The sequence below is a fragment of the Ambystoma mexicanum genome, chromosome 3q, assembly GCF_040938575.1.
Source record: "Ambystoma mexicanum isolate Mex_15411 chromosome 3q, UKY_AmexF1_1, whole genome shotgun sequence".
In the NCBI taxonomy this organism is placed as follows: domain Eukaryota; kingdom Metazoa; phylum Chordata; class Amphibia; order Caudata; family Ambystomatidae; genus Ambystoma; species Ambystoma mexicanum.
Window position 1 is genome coordinate 383,971,369 of NC_090926.1, and position 21,753 is coordinate 383,993,121.

At 47.4% G+C, this 21,753-nt stretch overlaps 1 protein-coding gene across 1 annotated transcript in view; it reads left to right on the forward strand.

The window, feature by feature from the left end:
- Positions 1-21,753, forward strand: part of CD74 (CD74 molecule) — a 96,097-nt gene that overhangs the window by 53,794 nt on the left and 20,550 nt on the right. Inside the window, exons 7-8 of the mRNA XM_069654044.1 lie at positions 3,356-3,562; positions 6,186-6,254. Coding sequence (XP_069510145.1) covers positions 3,356-3,562; positions 6,186-6,241 — 263 coding nt within the window. The 3' untranslated portion in view covers positions 6,242-6,254. The remainder of the gene's footprint in view (positions 1-3,355; positions 3,563-6,185; positions 6,255-21,753) is intronic.

Consider the following 21,753-nt stretch of genomic DNA (forward strand, 5'->3'; position numbering starts at 1 on the left):
GATGCCTTCTCATTACCTAGGGAGGGCCTCTTTCTCAGACCGATTCCGCTGTTGCTACGGGTGACCAACACACTCAGATGTTGTCACTGCAAAATGATCCTAATGCACTGGCGTGGTCCAGGCAGATCTGGTACTCAGACCTTCTCCATCTGCCAGTTGTTCCAACCATCAGACTGCCTCCTCTTTCAGACCTCCTCTCCAGAGAAGGAGCATCAATCCTGCACCACAACCCCAGCGTCTCTAAGAGCCTCACGGCCTGGCTCCTGCAGTCCTAGAATTCGAGCAATACTCACTGCCATTGGAATGCAAGAAGATTATAGCCAAGGCCAGGACACCCTCTACGCTTGCTTGCTACAAACACAAGTGGAAGCATTCTACAGTGTGGTGCCGGATGCAGAAGATTTCTCTGCTGCACTTAATGGCTCTGCAGCTTCTCCCCTACCTGCTCTCATTGGCCAAGGCGGGCCATACCCATGCATCTATCGAGGTCCACCTAGCTGTCATATCCCGCTACACCCGGACTCTGGGCAAGCTCTCCCTGTGGTCGCACAGGCCCACTGAGGAGCTCCTCTGGGGCCTGTTCAGGACATTCCCTCCAGTGAAGGCTCCTGCCCCTACGTAGTGCTATCCAGACTGATGGGGCCTCCATTTGAACCAATGCATCAATCCCCTTTGAAGTTTCTGTCATGGGTGACCGCCTTCCTGGTGGCAATCACCTTGGCCGGGCGGGCCGCAGGAAATACAGGCACTCTCCTGTAAACCTCCATATTTGTCGTTCCACTCAGCTAAGGTGGTTCTACGAACTCATCCCTCCTTTATGCCAGAGGTACCTTCTGACTTTCATCCGAATGAGCCTTTGGTTCTACCAGTTTTCTTTGCGAATCCTTCTTCGCCTCCTGAAAGGGCGTTGCATTCACTGGACGTGGCGCATGCCCTGAAGTTCTATGTTGCACGTACTAAGGACTTTCAAAAGACACTAGGACTCATTACGACCCAGGCGGTAAGGGGTTAACGGCGCCATAAAAGGTGGCAGCGCCGTTAACCCCTTACCGCCTAATTACGAGGTCCCTTTGCGGGTCCCGACCTTAACGGCTGGTTTTTACCAGCCGTTAAGGATTGGACCCGCAAAGGGACCTTGGAGGTATTTACGGTACCGCAATTTGCGGTACCGTACCTACCGCCTTCCCCATTTCCATTGAGCCCTATGGGGGAAAAAATGGGAATGGGGAAGGGCCAATGGTGAATGGGGAATTACCGCCCCGCCAACCTTGGAATGGGACAGTAATTCCGCCATTCACCATGGCGCAATCGGTAAAATACCGGCGGCAACCATGGCGCTACTAGCGCCATGGTTACCGCTTGGGTCGTAATGACCCCCAATGCAACTTTTTGTCTACTTTGGACCAGTGGGACATGGGCAGGCCCCATCTAAGGCTTCCATCTGCAGGTGGCTCTCCGGCTGTATCATGCATTGCCATCGTCTGGCCAACAGATTGCTCCCAGGCTGGCTGAGAACCCATTCCACTAGAGCCATTGCAGCGACAACAGCGTTTCTTTCTGGTGTTCCCCTGCTCGACATATACAGGGCTGCTACGTGGAGGTCTAACCACACCTTCACAAGATTCTACTGCATCCACTGGGATTCGAGGGAGGCGTCCTGGGTCGGCCAAGCAATGCTGTGCAACCTGTTTGTTTGAGGGGTAAGTGTATTGCTTCTGTGAGCCTTGCCACCTCCCATGGTTGTGTGCATATATACTGCTGTGTAATCGTATTCATGAGCATGCAAATGCATGCAAGACTCCATGCTGGGGAAGGAACAAGTTACATACCTGTAACTCTTGTTCTCCAGCATGGGTCTTGCATGGAGTCACATGCAAACCCTCCCTCCTTGCCCTCTGTGGCTCTTCTTGGTTCATACTGCCATTTTACGTGCATTACCAAATCTGAAGATGGCCACCAGGGGTAAAGTTCAGGAGCATGACCGTCATTGGCTAGGGCAGTATGACCCAAAGTGACACTGATGCACTATAGAGTAGAAAAGCAGTTGATTAGCTGAAAGCGAAACTGCTTTAATTTTACAGAGGATTCCCAGCCAGACAACAGAGAATATTAATGAGCATGTGAATCAATGCAAGACCCATGCTGGAGAACAAGAATTACAGGTAAGGAGCGTGTTCCTTTTAGGTTAGCAACCTTGTAATCTGAGTGAAAAAGGAGAAGAAACGTACGACTTTTATAGTCAGCTTTACAATTTTCTGTGGTTTAAAAAGTTTGGAAAAGATATATGGATAAGATGTTATTGAAACATGTATTTCTACTCAAAATACCCTGTGGTTGCAGGATTTAAGTATGTTTTTTAGACTTAAGGGTCTACTCCCCGGAATGGCAGTAGTGGGCTTTCGCCAGAGTCTAAGATTATAGTATTGATTACCAGTTCCCATGTGTCTGCATGTTTTCTCTTAATCCTTTTGTAATTCCCCAAATGGAACACTCCTGTTCCAAAACTTTCCTTGTGCCAGGCACGGGTTTTCCTATCCTTGCTCCTCACGGTTCCTTCCCTTTGATCCGAACCCTTAGTGAGAATAAAGCTCTGCTTGTCCTCTGGTCCTTATGCAGTCCTTCACTGGTGGCATTTCAGTTTGTATTTTCTGATCTTCTGATTTAGGCGTGCATCTTCTGTGCCTGACCGATGGCCTTAATGCTCTGCAGGGCAGAGAGGGATTCCTGCTATGTTGGGGATAGGGGTGCACTCTGCACTGTTCTGAGCGGAGGTATTATGGATTCACTACTGTGTTGGGCAGCTAAAACAACTGCTGTGTTTGACAGAGGTGCACACACTCTGCTCTGTTAGCAGAGAGGGACTCACTGCATGGATGGACTCACTTTTGTATTGGCAGAGATGGGTGCATTGCTGAGTTGGGCACTGAGAGAATCACAGCTCTGATGAGCACAGGTGAAACGGCTGCTGTGCAGAGCAGGCACACTGCTGTATCGGGCAGAGTTATGTTAATATGCTTTTATACTGGGCCAAATCACTACTGTTGTACTTGCTGTAGTGGTAGAAGCAAAGACAGGCTTACTGCTATGGTGGCAGCCGTAAAACACATTGCTGTGTTGACAGTGATTGACTTAGATCGGTGGTGGGCAGAGACAGACTCACTGATGTGTTAGGCAGACAGGCAATCCTGCTGGCAATGCTTTTTCGGGAGGATGGACCTACTGCTCTGTGTGTTAGATACCTAGTCACTGTATGCTGATGGCAAAGGCAGACTCATTTCAGTGTTGGGCTGCGATATACCAACTACGGTGGTGGGCAGAGGATGTACTATTTAATTGTATTTGTTATTGTTTGCAGCAGCTCCAGTTGTATCCAAATGCCAAATGGAGGCCAGTGGCAAGAGTGGCCATAGTATTCTTTTGGGCGCATTCCTTCCCAAGTGCACTGATAATGGAGAGTACCAGTCCAGGCAGTGCCACCACAGCATTGGCTACTGCTGGTGTGTCTACAAGAACGGCACAGAGATCCCAGGCACCAGGACCCGTGACAAGCTGGACTGCAATAGTAAGTTCATTGCCTGTGCTCTATTGCCCAATGTGTGGAGTGGAAACAAATCAATGATAGACTGGTGGCTGGATGTTCACCCATTGATGGCGAAGAGCTGGACATTCGGGAAGGGGGAGACTTGTTGAGAGCGGATGTTTACTGATGTCTGCAATTTGAGTAGGAATTGACATCTAGGTGAGCGAGGTTGACTGCACATAGACAGATAGCCTCTGAAATACACAAATATAATCTCTACACCCCTGCCCAGCTCAGCAATTGCCTATCTGACACCGCCCTTGTAAATCCAGAAGTAGGGAGACACTCAACCAGTTATGCAATGCGCAGGTGGTGACATCAGAACAGCCAGGGATTGGGTGGTTTCATAAACCCATGAAAAGACCCAGGGCTCCAGTTAATTCTGCTTTAATTTGAGCAAAATTCAATTTGAAAACATTTTATCCTAGTAAGAAGATAGTCATCCAATCATCCATAAATGCTTTAATATATCAGACCTAAGACAGGGGTGTTAATTGAGACCGAAGATCAATGTCCAATGCATATGTGCATGGTCAGGATATGTTGGGCAGAGTTTCGGAGTTATGGTGTGAAGATTATCTTCATGATCGACCCAGATGTGGGGCAAAGCTAATGGCTGATCAAGGTGTCAAGCTACCAATCATGCTGTTCGCAAGTGGATTTTCATAGACGAGAACTGACAAGGCGAAGAACCGCAGCTGATAAATAAGAGATGCTAGGTCATCAATGACACATCAGGTCAGTAGGGAGCAGGTGCTGCGCCTTATGAGGGACTGGTTCCTGTTCAGGAGGCGCTTGACTAGAGTAGGCCTGGTTCCTGTGCTGCGTCTTCATGCATCTCTAGAGTGGTGTTCAAGGGCTGCTGGTAGGCATTCTAGGGATGTCGCACATCCGCTGCCAATAGACATATCTCATTAAAATCCAAGCAGCGTCGAAAGACGACTTGGCATTGCTCAAGGATGTCCTCAGTCTCTCAGTCAAAGAGGGACACGGAGGATGTGAGATGATACTGCCTTTTCTGGTTTGCAGAATATTCGATGTCTGACCACAGACAAGATATTTGTTTAGTGGGCAGGCTCCGTAAGAGAAAACGGTCTGTGTTGGTGTGTACAAGCATCCAGATAAATCTGTTTTAGTGTATGTCGTACTGTCACAGGCTATGCACATCAACCGGCTGTTGACCTCATGGGACAATGTAAATACAGCTCCATCTTTTCACTGGAAACGAGGTCATTTGTATGCACTGTCTAAAAACAGCTATAATTTAGTGACACCATTTTTGCATGACCCAAAATATTTGTATCACAAACAGCCCTTCGCCTGGGGTCCGTGGAAATATGCACCCAAATATGGTGCTCAGGAAAAACTGCTCTTTGACTGGTGGAGGCACTTTGAGCCAAACCTTACTCCCCTAGAGCTGAGCAAATAAGGGAGATTTCTGGTCACAGTACGTTGACTGAATTCCCAGGCGCGCAGGTACTACACATCACCCAGATTGCAGTAGTATTTGACTAGTCGGGCAGCTTCTCGTGGAACATCACATTTTGCACTACATTTTATACTACATAACGATGGCGCAAACAAAAGTTGCTACTGATGTATGTATGTCTTTGCCATATGAAAAGAAGGGAACGTGGTTCCTTTGATGACTTGTTTGTTAAGCAGCAAAATGGTGCACCGTCACTTTGTTGTATTTTTGCCTGTTGCTAAATGCTTACAGGATGAGAGAAATTGTTAACATGCAATCGCAAAGGAAGACCATCCAGGGGACCCTGTTAGAACTTCAGCAGATCCAGCTCCTAGCATCCAAACTTATATACATCAATGGAAAAAAGTGAATCGTTTAAACATCCTAGAGACCAAAGAAATCCTGAGAATTAGGCGTGTGATATCAAGGGAAAACACTCTAGGTCGATTCTGTGGGGAGAAAGATGAAAATTTAAAACACCTCATTATAAGCTGTACAGAACTAAACAACCAGCGTGTCAGTTGCTTGGGAAAGATGAGGATAAAGTACCAGACGTTATCTGAAGAAGAATGGTGGAGACAACTACACTTGACCGAAAGCAAGCCACTGTTGATCGCAGTAATGCGATTCTTAGAGATTCTGCAGAAACATCTAAAAATGAATCCGGTTGTTGCCTAAAACCACAACCCGTATAGGTTGTGGTAAAGAGACCAACCTATCCGAAAAGACTGGAAAAAGACAGAATATCCGTAGATGCAAAGGTAGACGAATTAGGGATAGAAAAAGCCAAGAGAAGAAGTCCAACAAGGTGTTTCAACAAAAATAGTTAAGGACTATGATGGAATGTTGATCTTACACTAAAGATAAAGTTTTTCAAAAGTTTGTATAAACTAAATGAAAATAAAAAAAAAAAATTAAAAAAAAGTGAATCAGTGTGAAAACTCTAACGCTTGGTACAAAAGTGTTGTAAAAAATCCCTGTGGAAAATGTCCACCTCTCAAACACCGGTACAAATTTGGAAAGTGTGTTCATCAGAGAATAATTGTTGAGGTGGAGTTTTATTGGGCTTAAGTCACCTGGGGTGTGCGGGTGAATCGGAGGTTTTCTGCTCTGACGCTCTGTTTTTTGTTTCCTTAGGTGTTCCGGTTCCTGAGGGATCCACTTTGGGGTGGATGAATGAAGAAAACCCTTGAACGTCAAATCCTGGTATTTTGTTCTTTCCCTTCCGGTCTTATTTACGTAGTCCTTCATCAAAAGGTTTTCAATGCAGAGAACAGAGCGTGGCCCGATGGGTTGGTCACAGCAAGGGTCCCTAAGTGAACCAAACTCCATCGAAATGTGCAAAAGATGTTAGCAGTTGGTTCAGGGGCAAGGTCGGACTGGGCAGTAAAATTGTCTCGGGCACCAATGAAAAAGTGGCCCACAGATGCAAATGGCAATTAATTTCTTGTATGACACTTTTTGAAAGTAACCAAGGGGGAGCTTTTTGATAAAGTGTGGTGCAAATTGTGCATTTTAAAGAATATTCAGCCACACTGGTCAAAACTACTAGCCGCAGAGTGAATGAACTCATCAAACTGGCTCAAATTGGGCAGAAAAATGTCCCACTTTGACCCAAAAAACTGGCCAACACCATAATTTTGTGTTTTTGGTTCGGCCATGGGCCTATTGCCCTATAGGCCAGCCCGTGTGTATTCATTGGGTCTTTGGCTGATTGTTTTCAATGGTAATACCTGCGTCTGTAGGCAACACTAGCTTTGATTGACCCAGAAGCCTTACTTTATCACGCACGTTTGGAGATTAAATGGTTCAATGTAATAATGTCACCACAAAAATGTCACCATGTAAAAGATTTAGGGAAAAATTGCCGTTTTTTGCAGAAACATTATTACAAGGAACATGTGGGGGACACCCCCCGAAACCTTTTTTTTCCCAAAGGGGAGCGGGGGACACCCCTGCAAACCCCGCTCCCACTGTCCCTATATATATGGTCACCTGTGTAATGTTGCCATAAACTTTTCCCAGCGACATTATATGCAACAACCATATATATATTCCCCCTCACCATAGAACCCATGTAGTTTTCTACACAGGTGCTAATGGTGTCTTAAAAATAAATAAACATACCTTTCCAGCGCCCCTATCCCCTCAGTCCGTTTTCCATGCTGATGACATGAAAGTCAACATGGAAAATTGACAGAGGCTTTCAGCAGCACTGGCCGGTCCGGGGGTGCGCAGGATATGTACGTTTCTTTTTAAAATGTATTTTTTTTTCAAAAACATTAGCACCCATGTAGGGAACTATACAGGTGCTAATGGAGTTCTATGTTACATTGATGCTATTTTTTTCAATGCTTTTTTTCAAAAATGTTTGAATGAAAAAACTCCCCCCCTCCAACACCCTCTGCCCTGTATTTTTAATCGATACCTGACTCCCTTCACCCTCTATTTTTTTATTCATTTTTTCATAAAAAGAATTTGGAAAAATAAAACATCAACAAAATGACCGTAGATGTAAGAACATTATATGGCTAATTGCGATATACCCACAGGTGGTGGGCCGACCCTTTCGGTAATGGCACTTCCATTCTAGTTAAGGGACCCCTGCTGCGCTCGGGCCCTTAATTTATACCACCTCGGGGCATATTGCCTCATTATTGCCCGTAATACCAACTTTGTTTGTCTGGCAGTGCTGAACATTCCCACAGATTCCAGAGAATACCCTGCACTCTTGTTCTTTTTGATGTTTATATTGTTTTAAGATATCGTTCCAGTTCGATGTTAGTTAGAATTTGGTGATAAGGTGCAGAGGAGAAACTACATCCCTGGCATATGGGATGTTTACAATAGACACAAGAGGAAAGGGTTCCCTAGTTGGGGAACTCGCATCCCCTGAACACTATTGTTGTCTCAAAAAAAGGGTTTTGGTTCCGTTTATGAGTTCTTTGTAATTATCTTATAACTTGTTATATTTCTAAGTCCTTATTAAACCTTCATCTTAATAATTGAAATTCCATTTTTTAATATCTTTCAATGTGAAATAATACCAATTTCTCTCAGCCGCATTTGATACGGTGGATCATAGTATTTTGAATAGAATAGAATCTTGCACCCTGCAGCTCCGCAATGATGTAGTCAATGGTGAGGGTGAGGTGTCTCTCCCACTTGATGGCCTTGTTGGGGAGGTGCATGTCTACGCAAATCCTGACAGAGTCCAGTTGTTTAGGCTTTCGGGTGATCACAATGGGCGACACCCATGGTGTGGGGCCTTCCGCCTTCTCGATGATATCGAGGTTCACAAGGTTGTCCAATTCCTTATCCACCAGAGAAATTCTCGCTAGCACGGGAGGGGATGACGGTGGGGGAAATCGGCTGGAAGAAGGGTCCGGGGGTGGGGGGTTGTGTTTTACCCCCTCCAACCCCACAAACATTTTATATCTCCACAATTGAAGGCCGAAAAAAAATGGTCTTTCTTGTGTTCGGCCTTCAATATGTGGAAATGTCAAATAGAACTGTACTGAGTGTGAAAGTGTCATTCAGGGCCATATAATCCCTTTGGGCATGGCTCTGAACTGAGGTAGACACTGTTTAAAAAAAAAAATTAAGGTAGTGTTAGGAAGAAATACAACGTGCATTCTGGGGGAATGAAGCTCACTGGGGGCATCTGAACTTCATAAGGGAGTGTGCATTCACAGCCATGAAGTCACGTGGGTGCCTTTATGCTTCTGAGAGGAATGTGATTCCATAATGTTTACTCTTGCGTGTGGTGGGTGGAGGCCTCCGAACTGCATGCAGCAGAGTTGCACCTCTGGCATGTAGAGCTGCGGAGGCATCTCTACTGAGGGAGATACGCTGGCATATGGAAAACAGTATTGTGGAGGCATTTATATCCGGTGAGCTTCAGTTCATTTGGGCATAAGTAGCCAGATAGCTTTTTTCAGTGCCGTGAGAAGCAAAGTGCGTCGAGAGAGCTGCAGTTATGTAAGGACAGCTCTACTGAAGTACAGTGCATTCTGGGAACTGTAGTCTCTTAAACAGACTTCTATGCTGAGCAATAGAATGCATTCTGGGCCGTGGAGTCAAGTGGTGGAATTTGCACAGGTTGATGCAAATATGAAATGGGCATAGTTATGTGCAGGAACCTATGTTCACTGAAGCAGAATCAATGCCTGTGGTGACATGAATAATGAGGGGAGCATAATGCATTCTGAGGCATAAAGTCCTGTCCCAAAATCTGTCCTGCGTGATACAGAGAATACATTTGAACTTCTGCACTGAAGTGTAGAGTGCATTCTAGGAAATTCTCTGTGGCGCTGGTGTACTTTGTAAAAGAACAAGGCAACTGGCATGAGCTGTTGGTACCTAGCCATAGGATAGCAAAACCTGTGGTAGTATCTGGGCTGATCACCCACTCCTTAACGTTCCCGTCCCCAGATGCAATTGCTGAGACAGAAGGTTCTCAGTGGCTGCTCGCACCTTATGGCACCCCTTACCAGCTACATTTGTCAACCCACCTTCCTGCTACAATTAAGGAAACTACTAAAAACCTGACTATTTCATCAATGTGGATGCACTTGCTCCCTAGACATTCATGTATGCACTTTTCATGTTCTCTTTCCTTTCCGTTTGTCTTGCAATCACCCTATTGACTCTTTTAGCGCTCATAACAATTTACCTTCTCTGTGGGAGAAACGTTTGCTAAACATGGGATATGCCACACCTAACATACAAGGCTGCATTTAGCATACACGCTGCACCTGAGTATGTAATGGCAATAACTGGCACAAAATGCCAAAGGCTGACTGAAAGTGCTTGTATTTGGCTGCAAAGGGCCCAGATGCTGCACCCATCATGTTTATGCAATACCTCACCAAATGAGGCTGCACCTAGTATTTGGTGGCAGCTCTTGTTGTGCGTGCGAGGCTGTCTGTGTGTTTGTGAAGTGTGTAGCTGGCATATGACACCAAGTGGTTTTAAATAAAGCCAGACCTATTGGTTTTTCCAGTGCTTGTTTATTCCTTTGTCTTTTTTTGTCCCCAATTGGATACTTTTTTCTAAAATGTACATACACCATACTCTCCTTGATGTACAAAAATATTTCGAAGAACCTGACACAACCACACTGAGCCTGCAAGGCATCCCTCAGAAGTTTCCATCGGCTGAGTACCTGTTTGTGCGTGATGGAGTAGCAGAGAGGCTGCTGAGTAGATTGCTTTAGTCGATGTCAGGGAAGGGACGAGTAGTGTGAGCTACAGTCAACTTCCTACAGCTGTTGAATGTGGGTAAGAGAAGTTTGATTCTGGGTGTGGTACTAAGAACAGCAGTGCCTTTGAGTCTAAAGGTAATCTCCCCCCTACTAGTCCAAAAACCAATACGTCCTTTGGCTGCAGAGAATGTTTACCAGTCATTCATGGTACTGAGTAACAGGAAGTCCCTATTTTAAGGACAGGACTTAAAGACCACGTAACCTTATGGAGAACAGGGGGCCTGGAACAGGTAGGTTAACTTACACCCCTGACTCTGATTTCTCCAATGACCACTGCTGAGGTTCCGGATTCCATTGGGAACACAATCTTCTGTGCTTCGTCCTGTCAAGGGAGGCCCATGAGTTATGGGTACAGATGTCACTTTCAGATGGAGGATTTAATTTTGATCTGTCATGGGTGCAGGATTACGAAGCCAGACACCTTCAAACAGAACACCCAAAGAAGAAAAGATGAAGACTTTATCAGAGCAGACTACCTCCAGGGAGTGATGAAGACGAGTTGCAACAGGAGTCACAACGATCAGGCCGTGATAGTCGGTCTTCACTGGACGAACGAAGCATCTGCTGATGCAAGAGGGCTGAAAATGCAGGAGCAGGCATCTTCTTATACACATTGTCGATCCTCCAATTTCCTAAGATGCATTTCAAACAGCCATGGTAGCAGCGAGTTAGCCCAGGAGAGAGTCTGGCAGTCCAGTGGTTGGTCTAGAGACACTTCCCAAGGCTAAACATTCACAGTTGTACAAGTTGGGGTTGAGACTGGTTGTTCACACTGGTCCAGGGGTCAAAGCACTGGCAAGTGCCCTCTTGAGATCAGGATAGAGGAGCAGGGCTTCGACCGGGACTGCACTGGAGTCGATGGTGGTCAGCTGCAGGTGTCGTCAGTGGCTGCACTACTTTGTAGGGGGTCTTGGCTCTAAAGATGGTCTGTTGAATGGCTATAGAACTCCTACTGTTAGCCTAGATTTGGTCTGATAGCTCAAACAAGCCCACCTATGATAAGGATCTGCACCATTCAAACTGGCAATGGCCATCCAAACATGGATAGATACTGGCCACAACATCTTCCCAGCAACAGACATTCAGTCACCTAGATGTGTACTGGGGCCACACAGTCCGAGCCCCCACATCCAGGCTCAAACACAAACCACTCCTTAGCCTGGGAAATCAGCAGCTTTCCCCGGAAAAGGGCTTTCCATATATGCCAATTTGGACCCAAGTGGGCAGGAAGAAGGACAAAAACAAATGGCCAAAATAGAAGCAAAGGTCTTGTGGCATGACTATGTTAGGATGCTAGACACCTCTAGTAGCCATTTGCAGTAAATGCAAAGGTTTACGAGTAAAAGTAAAAAAAACAGTAGAAAAATACCCACTGCCACCAGCTCATCCTAGGAATATTGTAAAAATAACCAAAAAGCCATTACAGAAAAAGGTAAAAGGATTCCAAGTATCCTAATGTAGCCCATGGCCCATAAAGGGCCCGGGTAGTATGAGCTGCATGCACTTCCCATACGGGAACACCTAGGAATAAAGACACAGACACCAGGGTGAAGGAAAATATTTTATTTAGTGTTTGTGTGTTTACTTGTGGATTAAACCATCCAGCCCACCTTGGGGCTGGATGGAATATTTTTAAGAAAAGGAAAAAAAGAGGCCAGGGAAACACCTCCCCTGCTCAGGAATGGACTGGGCATGGGAGAAAATAATACAAAGATGCTGTAAAAGAAAGTGACATTTGAAAGACAGTTGAGAAAATTTAGGAAGACAGGAGAAGATGGAAACCAAAAAGAAAATAGCTCCTGGAACAGCCGCTGCTTCAAGTACAGTCACATTGCGGCGCAGATGGCATGTATGGAAGCCCTCCAGCATGATGACCATGGCGCTGGGCAGGAGCAGCCCAGATGCTCGCAGAGCCTTGGCAGGTGTTGGCCAGCCAGAGGCCCAGACCATTTGGGCCCAGCTGAGTAAACAGCCCCGGCAACATGTGCAGGGCTTCCCAGGCCAAAGAAAGAACAGCTAAATCCATGGCCAGCGAGGCGGGCCCCTTCTGAAAGTCCTCTCTGGCCGCGCAAGCAGGCTAGGCGTGGATGAGGCCACCAGAAGGTCACCTGCTATATACAAATGTGTTTTGGGTGGCTTCCACTACGCAAACTTCCCAGGTTATGGGATGGTAGGTGATCCAGTAGAGGGGTGCTTGTGTGTATGGCACAATAAATATAATTTGAAGGGATTGTGTCCTCCGACGTATTCCTTATCTTTGATATCCGTTTCCAGCTTGCTGGCCTCGGAAATTTTTTCTGTAGAGGGCGCTGCGCTTCGGCGGCCACCGTATCTGTGCCGACGTCACGATGCCCATAAATAGACACGCGCTGCGTCCGTTGCTCAGTTCTGTTTTTCCGCGCTTCGTGGGGCCACGGAACGTCGTTGCTCAGGTCAGTCAGGTTTATCTAAATCTATTTCGACGAATATTCCTTATCGTTCTCGATGGCTTCTTCATCAGAACCGACGACACTGCGATCCGGCTTCAAGAAATGTCGAGACTGCGGTAAAAATAATGTCAATAACGGATCCACACAGGGTCTGTTTATGTTGCTTGGGGTCCGAGCACCATTGTTCGGAGTGTGAGGACTGCATGTCCATGACGGCGAAAGCCCTGAAGGAGCGAAAGGGGAAGCTCGAGAGAGGTAAGTCAGCCAAATCCTCCTCGAAGGTTTCGTCGGCCGAGTCGAGGCATTCGTCTCCTCGCCGTCGAAAACACTCCCATTCCAGATCTCGAAGCAGCTCCCACAATTCGTCGAGATCTAGACACTCAAAAAAGAGACGTCGAAGGTCCCATTCCTCGTCGTCTTCGGTGTCCACAGAAGTTTCCTGTCCCACCAAACACAGTTCTCAAGCTGAGTGGGAGGAATTCAGAAAGAAAATGTTAAGCGTCTTCGAGAATGCTGCCTCGACCCCCTCGAAGACAGCTGAGGGTGATACCCTGGATGAAAAACCCAAAAAATCAAAACGCCGCGAGTCGCAGCACCCGGCGAAACATTCCACCCGAGAGCGCCATGAGCCATCAGTTAAGAAGGCACCGTCTTCGAAGCCGTCGTCGAGGGTTCCTTCGATGCCGTCGTTGAAGATTCCTTCGACGCTGTCGTCGAAGATTCCTTCGACACATGGGTCGGGGCCATCGACGCCGTTGTCGAAGGGTTCTTCGACGCATCGGTCGATCGAGCCGACGTCGACGCAAGAGAGGACCAAGGCTCCACAGCCAACAGTGTTTTCAAGGGCCTCTGGCACGACGCCGAGACCGTCGTCGATGCCCTCGAGTAGGATCCCGATCCTCTCGAATTCTTCGAGGCCCCTTCCAGTTTTTTCGATGCCATTTTCGGCGGCTTCGAGGCCGGTTACATCGGCGTCAACGACTGACATTTTCTCGTCCAATAACGACGAGTTTGGCTCCTTCAGCCCTAGAAATGGGCTTTACTCCATTTCAGAGATCAGAATACCCTGGTCTTTCTTCAATTTATGAAGAAAGAGAAGACACTGACCAAGAAACTTTTGGTTTACAGCGATCCTCACTGCCTGCTGCAGAGGATTTCACCTCTGAAGAAAGGAGGCTGAAGGAGCTACAGGACTCACTTCATGAGGCCAGTGGACTTGACACTTCCCCAGAAGTGGAATTTGTAAAGCCAGACCCAGGGGAACATGCCGAAACACCATATAGAACCCTGATGGCAAGAATAATTGAGTTTATGGGCTGGTCTGCGCCTTCACCTGTTTTCCAACAGGATGATCTAACGGATATATTGGACAAAGGCCCACAGGAGGACCCGGTGGTCCCTTTCCATGCAGCCCTGCAAAGAAAAATTGCATCCAATTGGGAGACTCCCGAAGTCATTCCAGCAGTCAATAAAAGACTGTCGACAAAGTATAGGGTAGCGGATGCTGACCCTGAATACCTGTCAAAACACCCTACCCCAGAGAGCCTGGTGGTTCAAGCGGCAACTTCATCCAGCAGTAGGACTGCTTACCCTACTGTCCCACAGGACAGGGATGACAAGAGGTACGACTCTATGGCAGAGAGTCTTCTCTGCCTGTAGTATGGCGTTGAAGTCCATCAACGCCACCTGTACACTCGCCAGGTTTAGTCACACATTATGGGAGTGTGCTTCATCAGCGGCTGACTACATACCCGATGGAGAGGAGAAGGAAGCCTTCCTTAACATCATTCAAGATGGCAAAGATGCCATGTGCGAGTCTCTTCAAACTGGCATTGATTCCGCTGACAGTATCAGCAGGGCCATGGCGGCTAGTACAACAATCCGCAGGCATGCGTGGTTGCGAAAGTCTGGCTTTGCTCCAGATGTACAGGCCAGACTTTTGAATATGCCCTTTGACGGCTCTTCGTTATTCGGAAAAAATGCTGATGACAGTCTGGAAAAGTTAGAGACTTCCAAGGCAGCAACAAAATCTTTAGGAGCTGCTATCCGCCAGACTCCTTTTCGCCCCTCAGGAACCTCTGGGAGAGGAAAGTCCTTTCGCTATTATTCCGCATTCGGAAAAGGCAGAGGACAGCCGGCTCAAAGAGGATCCACCCGAGGTGGACGGGTCAAAGGTGCTAAGACCGCAGCAGCAGCAGGTGCCTCTTTACCCCCGGCATCTGCATCAGCCGCCCCCAAACCACTCTGAGGCCTTCGCACACAAGACACCTGTGGGGGGCAGGTTAACTCACCATCTGACGGAATGGCAGGCTATAAAGTCAGATGCTTGGGCGTTGGAGACAGTTGCCCAAGGTTATTGCCTACCTTTTCTACACATCCCTCAGAGTCATCCACCGGGGAACAGCTCCCGAGAAGTTCCAGATCCGCTCCTCTTGCAGGAAATGATGGACCTGCTAGAGAAAGGTGCCATAGAGCCGGTACCTGTAGCGGACAGGAACAAGGGCTGGTACTCCCTTTACTTTCTCATACCAAAGAAGGACGGAGGACTGAGACCCATCCTGGACTTAAGAGAATTGAACAAGTTCCTCAGGAAGGACAAGTTCAAGATAGTAACTCTCTCTCAGATCCTTCAGGCCCTCCAGCGCCAGGACTGGCTGGTATCTCTGGACCTTCAGGATGCTTATTTCCATGTGCCAATCCATCTCAAGCACAGGAAATACCTGAGGTTCGCAATTGGCAACTCTCATTATCAATTTCGAGTTCTGCCATTTGGGCTGACCTCTGCCCCGAGGGTCTTCACCAAGCTGATGTCGGTAGTGGCGGCGAGTCTAAGGAGGGAAGGGATCCATGTCTATCCCTACCTGGACGATTGGCTGATCAGGGCCGTATCTTCGGAACAGGCCCGGACCCAGCTAGATTATGTCTGCCTCTTCCTTCACAGACTGGGCTTCTCCCTCAATTTAAAGAAGTCGCAGATGATACCATCTCAGAGACTCCAGTTCATTGGAGCGGTCCTGGACACTTCCCTGGGAAAAGCCTTGCCACCAGAGGTGAGGGCTCAAGATATTCTACAGATGGTCACCAAGTTCCAAAATGCCCAACGTCTCCCAGCCTTAGACTTTTTGAGGTTGCTAGGCCTCATGGCATCCTGCATCTTTCTTGTGCCAGAGGCTCGCCTGAGAAAGTCAATCTCTACAGTGGTCACTGAGAAGTCAGTGGTCACAATTCTCAGGGAGAATGTCAGACCTCCTCCGGATTCCGGACAAGGTAGCCCAAGACCTTCAATGGTGGGCCTATTCAGAGAACATCTTGAAAGGAGAACTGTTTTGGCAACCATGGCCGGAGATAACAGTAGTCACAGACGCCTCGCTCACAGGGTGGGAAGCCCATGCCAACGACTTGACCATCAGCGGTAGTTGGTCTCCATCGGAGTCCAGACTACATATCAACCTATTAGAGCTGAGAGCGATCAGACTAGCGCTGAAAGCTTTCCTGCCATCAGTACAGGGGAGAAATGTCCTGATAATGACGGACAACACAGTGGCCATGCACTACCTCAACAAAAGAGGAGGCGTAGGATCACTGCCACTGTGCAGAGAGGCAATGCAGCTCTGGTTTTGGGCAATTCGGGAAGGAATCTCTCTATCGGCAGTCCATCTAGCCGGAGAGAAGAATTTGACAGCGGACGCTCTGAGCAGGCAGAGCACAGTCTCCCACAAATGGGAGCTAGCTCAGGAAGTCCTTCAAGAGATCTTCGCCCTTTGGGGAACCCCTCAGGTGGATCTGTTCGCCACAAGCACCAACAGGAAGTGCAATCTGTTCTGTTCAAGGGAATTTCCCCCGAGAGGAGCTCTGGGAGACACGTTCATAGTGGACTGGGAGTTTCCACTCCTCTACGCATTTCCACCAGTCCCTGTTATTCCTCAAATGATCAGGAGGTTGAGAAGATTCCGGAAAACCATGATCCTAATTGCCCCGGACTGGGCCAGGAGGACGTGGTACCCGGACCTTCTAGATATGGCCATCTGTCCTCCAATCTGTCTCCCACTCAAAGAGAATCTTCTCTCGCAGAAGGGAGGTCAGGTTCTCCATCCAGACATCAGAACCCTCAACCTTCACGCTTGGCTTCTGAAAGGTTGAGGTACAAGGATTGGGATCTCCCTGATGACGTCATGGAGGTGTTGCTTTCGGCCAGAAGACCAGCAACAAAGTCTTTATGCCGCTGCCGTTGGAACAAGTTTTGCAGCTGGTGTAGGGAAGAGAATATCGACCCTTTTTCATGTGATACACCAACGGTGTTATCGTTTCTACTCTACCGGGCAAACTCAGGCCTTCAAGTTGGCACTGTAAAAGGCTATCTCGCAGCGCTTTCTATCTTCAAGCGCACTGCGGAGGAACCATCGTATTTCAAAATTCCTCTAGTGGTACAATTTCTCAAGGGTCTGACTAATGTTTACCCTCCAAAACCATTACCCTCCAGGTTCCATTATGAGACTTCACTCTTGCGCATTAAGATTTCTCACACTTAAAACTGTCCTACTTGTAGCACTAACATCGGCTAGGAGGGTGAGTGAGCTACAACCTCTCTCCTGTAAAACCCCCCCATACAATCTTCCACAAGGACAAGGTTGTCCTCCAGGTGAAGCCTAATTTTCTCCCAAAGGTGGTTTCTGAATTCCATTGCCTTCATTCTACCCTCCTCCCCATCCGGGGAAAGAGGAGGAAAGGCTACACAGGCTGGACCCTAGGCGAGCTCTCAGCTTTTACATCAGCAGAATGGCTAGAATCAGGCAAGCAGACCAGCTGTTTGTAGGATACTCAGGTCACAAGTTGGGACTACCCATAACAAAACAAACCATCTCCAGGTGGATTATCTTGGCCATCCTGGAATGTTATAGACTAGCAGGGAAAGAGCCACCACAAAACCTCAGGGCTCATTCAACCAGGGTATTGCAGCTTCTTCGGCTCTCCAGAGAGGAGTACCGGTCCGGGACATATGTGCGGCTGCCACATGGTCGTCCGCACATACATTCACAAAATTTTACAATCTGGATTCCTCCACTGCTCAAGAGACCAGATTTGGCAAAGCCGTATTACACTCGGTCCATCCCTAAAGGGATACATAACACTATCACTCCCTCCTCCAATTACATACCACTGCTATGGGAGTCTATCAAAGATAAGGAATACGTCGGAGGACACAATCCCTTCAAAGAACAAGTTACTTTCTTACCTGGTAACGTTCTTTCGACGGGATGTTCCTCCGACATATTCCTTATCGCCCCTCCCATCCATCCCCGCAGTGATAACTTCCCTTGTGGTTGCAGCTTTCGCTCCTTCAAGGTTACTAACCAATTCAGGCATGACTTTCTTAAACTACAAAACGGAACTGAGCAACGGACGCAGCGTGTGTCTATTTATGGGCATGGTGACGTCGGCGCTGATACGGTGGCCGTCGAGGGACATCGACTCGGCGGACGTCGACACGCAGCGCCCTCTACAGAAAAAATTTCCGAGGCCAGCAAGCTGGAAACGTATATCAAAGATATCAAAGATAAGGAATACATCGGAGGAACATCCCGTCGAAAGAACGTTACCAGGTAAGAAAGTAACTTGTTCTTTCCTGCTGTAGCCTCTTTTGCCCCTTTGTTAGTCGTTTGCATGCCTGTAACTAAGTCCTGTATTTTGCAAACCAACGGGTACGGTGTATTATGGAGAGACTATGCTGCCCTTGAAGTCTACTAAAGATGACTCAACAGTGTGTACTGCTGCCCAATTTATATGCAGGGAGTGTGAGCAGAGAAAGTGATGTTGAAAAGGGGAAAATATTGATCTGATGAACTCAAATGATCTTTACAATAGTTACTGTGCATCTATGTTTTCGAATTTGATTTGGTATGTTTTTTTATCTGTAGAGTGGTTTTAAGGTTGCCTCAATATGTGTATGTTATGTACTGGATTACATAATTCAATAAATGTTGATTATTTAAAAGATTATCTGTTGTCTGAGTATTAGCTACAATTAACAAACTATTTATGTACACATATTGGACCCCTGATAAAACATTGAATTGCATCTATGCAAGTCAAGTCAATGAGCTCTGGATGTAATTTTACTGACATGCATATTAATGGAATGGCTTCAAAATTGTGTTTCTGATGTCTAATCCCAGTTAGGCGCCAGGTGCCTCTGTAACAATCTTATTCCCAACCTTGCTAGAGGAAGAATAGGCTTGTGCATGGTGGTGGGCCTTAGAAACCTACAAACTATTCTTAGGGTAAATGAAGAACAGTGTTCTGGATGGCTATTATTCTGGCCTGGGTAGAATAAAAGGCGTTCCTTCCTTGCAATCTAAGACATCTCCAATAAATAGTCTCTTCTGAGTTGGGACAAGCATGTTCTTTGGTGTGTTCTGCAAAAAGTCCCAGTCTGTTTATGGTTGAGACATCTTCTGCAGATATAGGAGCACTTAATATGAAGATGCAGCCAGAATGAGCCCTTGGCCTCCGATACAGCTAAGGAAGATGTGCTGCCACTTCAGAGGAGTTTTATGCGCAGACCCGACAGGCTGTGTTCAGGCCAATTGGCGGACCTGTGAACTTCAAATGAACGTGGACCCAACACAGTGTATATACTTCATGGTCTGTTCTGCATTTGGGATGTGTAAAGAAATTTCTGATTCTTGTGAATCTGCTTATAGTCCGACATCTAGTGGTATTGCATCTTTCTTTCGAAGATCGACATGGGCGTGACTGTAACACTATCCCTAATGTGACGTGTAGTATACCCAAAATTCCTCACGTGTCCAGGTCCCTCAGATTGTTTTTTTCCACCCAACTAGTTGGTCGCTTTATGCGGAGCTCGCAAGAGTTAATATTGCTCAATATTATTACTTTGTCCCACGACCTACGGTCGTCTAGTCTCCTACTTCTTTTCAACGACTGGCCATGGACTTCCTAACGCCAAAGACATCCATTGCTGCTCAGCGACTGGTGTACTGATTGACGTCTGTCGACTGCGCGGCCTCGGCCCTGCAGCCAGGCCTTTACAGTAGGGAGAGTGGGGCCCTGGGTTTATTCTTTTTCAAGAATGCATTTCCTTTTCCCCTTCTCTTTCCCTATTTGGTCTGACTGCCATCTACCTCTGCTATGGAGAGGAAGCCCTCTAAATTTTGTCCGTCGTGTAACAGAAAATTCCTTTTGGAAGGACACCATTGCTGCTGCAATAGGTGTCGACCTTGAGACCACGGTGAGGGTTCTTGTAAGTCCTGCAAGCTCTTTCGTCCCAAGATATTAAAGGACAGGTGGACAAAACGGTGGGCGGCCTACGCGATGGAGGCCGAAAGTCATTCCCCCGTTGGCGTCATCGCTTCAGATGATGAGGTCTCCAGCCGCAGCCATGGCTCCGACCTGGAAGCATAGTTCCCAAATGCCTGTCCCCGGCAGACAGGCCACCTGCTCTGTTATGGGGAGTTCACACCACAGCGACAAGGGCACACGCACCACCTAAGCCCAAACACACAACCCCTAAGGCCTCCTTGACGGACACGAAGAGTGCGTAACGCCAACAGGCCCACCAAACACTTTGACGGTGCCTTTTGAACCTTGCAGTGCGCTCCCTCCACGCAACCGTCTTCTCGGCATGCGACTGGGCTTTGCTCTCACAAGGGCATTCCCCCCAAAAAACACATGGTCGCCGACATGCCGTCCAAGGTCACGTAAGCACCTAAGGCTTCGGCGGAGTCATCAACCGCGACGGTGCCAGTAGGCGCGTCGAGTCCTGGCATTCAGCCGTCGAAAATACACAAGAGTCTCGTAGCTATTATTTCAGCAGCAGGAGAACATAGGGGCATCCCCTCTCATCAAGAGGAGTATTCTGAAGCCCCTTGGCCTCTCTCAAAGACTTTATCAGGAAAACCTCCCCCCTTCTGACTAGCCCTTTCCACCTCCAGACCCTTCTGCATCTTCTATGTGGACTAGGCAAAGATTTGAAAATTATATGGACAAGATGGCCCAATTTATAGATTTCTCAGATAAATATATTACTTCCAAGAGACCTAGAGAAGAGGACCCATGCCCCATTCAACAAAAATTGCAAAAGCTTCCAATTCCTACACAAGTCCACCAAAATGAGGTCTTTGATTACTCAGAACAGGAGGATACATATGAGTACAATCCTTTTGGTCATGACACAGCTGACCAGGACCCGGACTGTGATCAGGATCAGCCAGCAGATCAGGGGCCTTGGCTTTCACCCACACATACCACTGACCCAGACATCATTTGTCTAGATCCACCTTCTTCTCTTCAAGAAAGGCAGTCATTACCTGTGGATGACCAAATGTTATTTAATGCCATTCTAAAGAGAGCTGAAGATCATTTTAAGATCACTACACAGGAGGCAGCCCCTGATGCTGACTTGGTTGAAACTGTTCTCAAGGAGAAGCCTCCCACTAGTCAGACTATTCAATTACTTAATTCAATAAAGAAACACCTAGCTCCTTCTTTATTGTCACCATCCCTCACAACGGGCAGTCAACTCTCGGGTTAAGAAATTCCTCCGCCCCTCCCCATCAGACCCTGTGTATATACAAGGTCATGCCACACCGGACTCCATGGTTGTTACAACCACTAGAAAGAGAGCAGGGGTTCCACTATCCACAGCGGAAGCTCCCCCGGATAAAGATTGCAAACAACTTTATGCCCTAGGGAAACGTATTGCTACTTCTGCAGCCTATTCTACCAGACTATCTAACAATAAGACTCTCCTCGCTAGTGTGTGTGGTTCTAGGGACACTCGGGTGTGGTTCTAGGGACTTCTTACCTGGGACTACTTTTGAGGCTATTTAAACCACACCCGACCAGCAACACACGCTTCGCGTTATTCTGCATCCAGCAGCGTAACACTCACCGTGCCTGCAGCCTGCATCCAGTCTTCTGCCACGCCCGCCTCGAATCCGGAGCTCCTAAAACAAAGAAGGAACAAAGGGACAAGGTTAGAAAACAAACT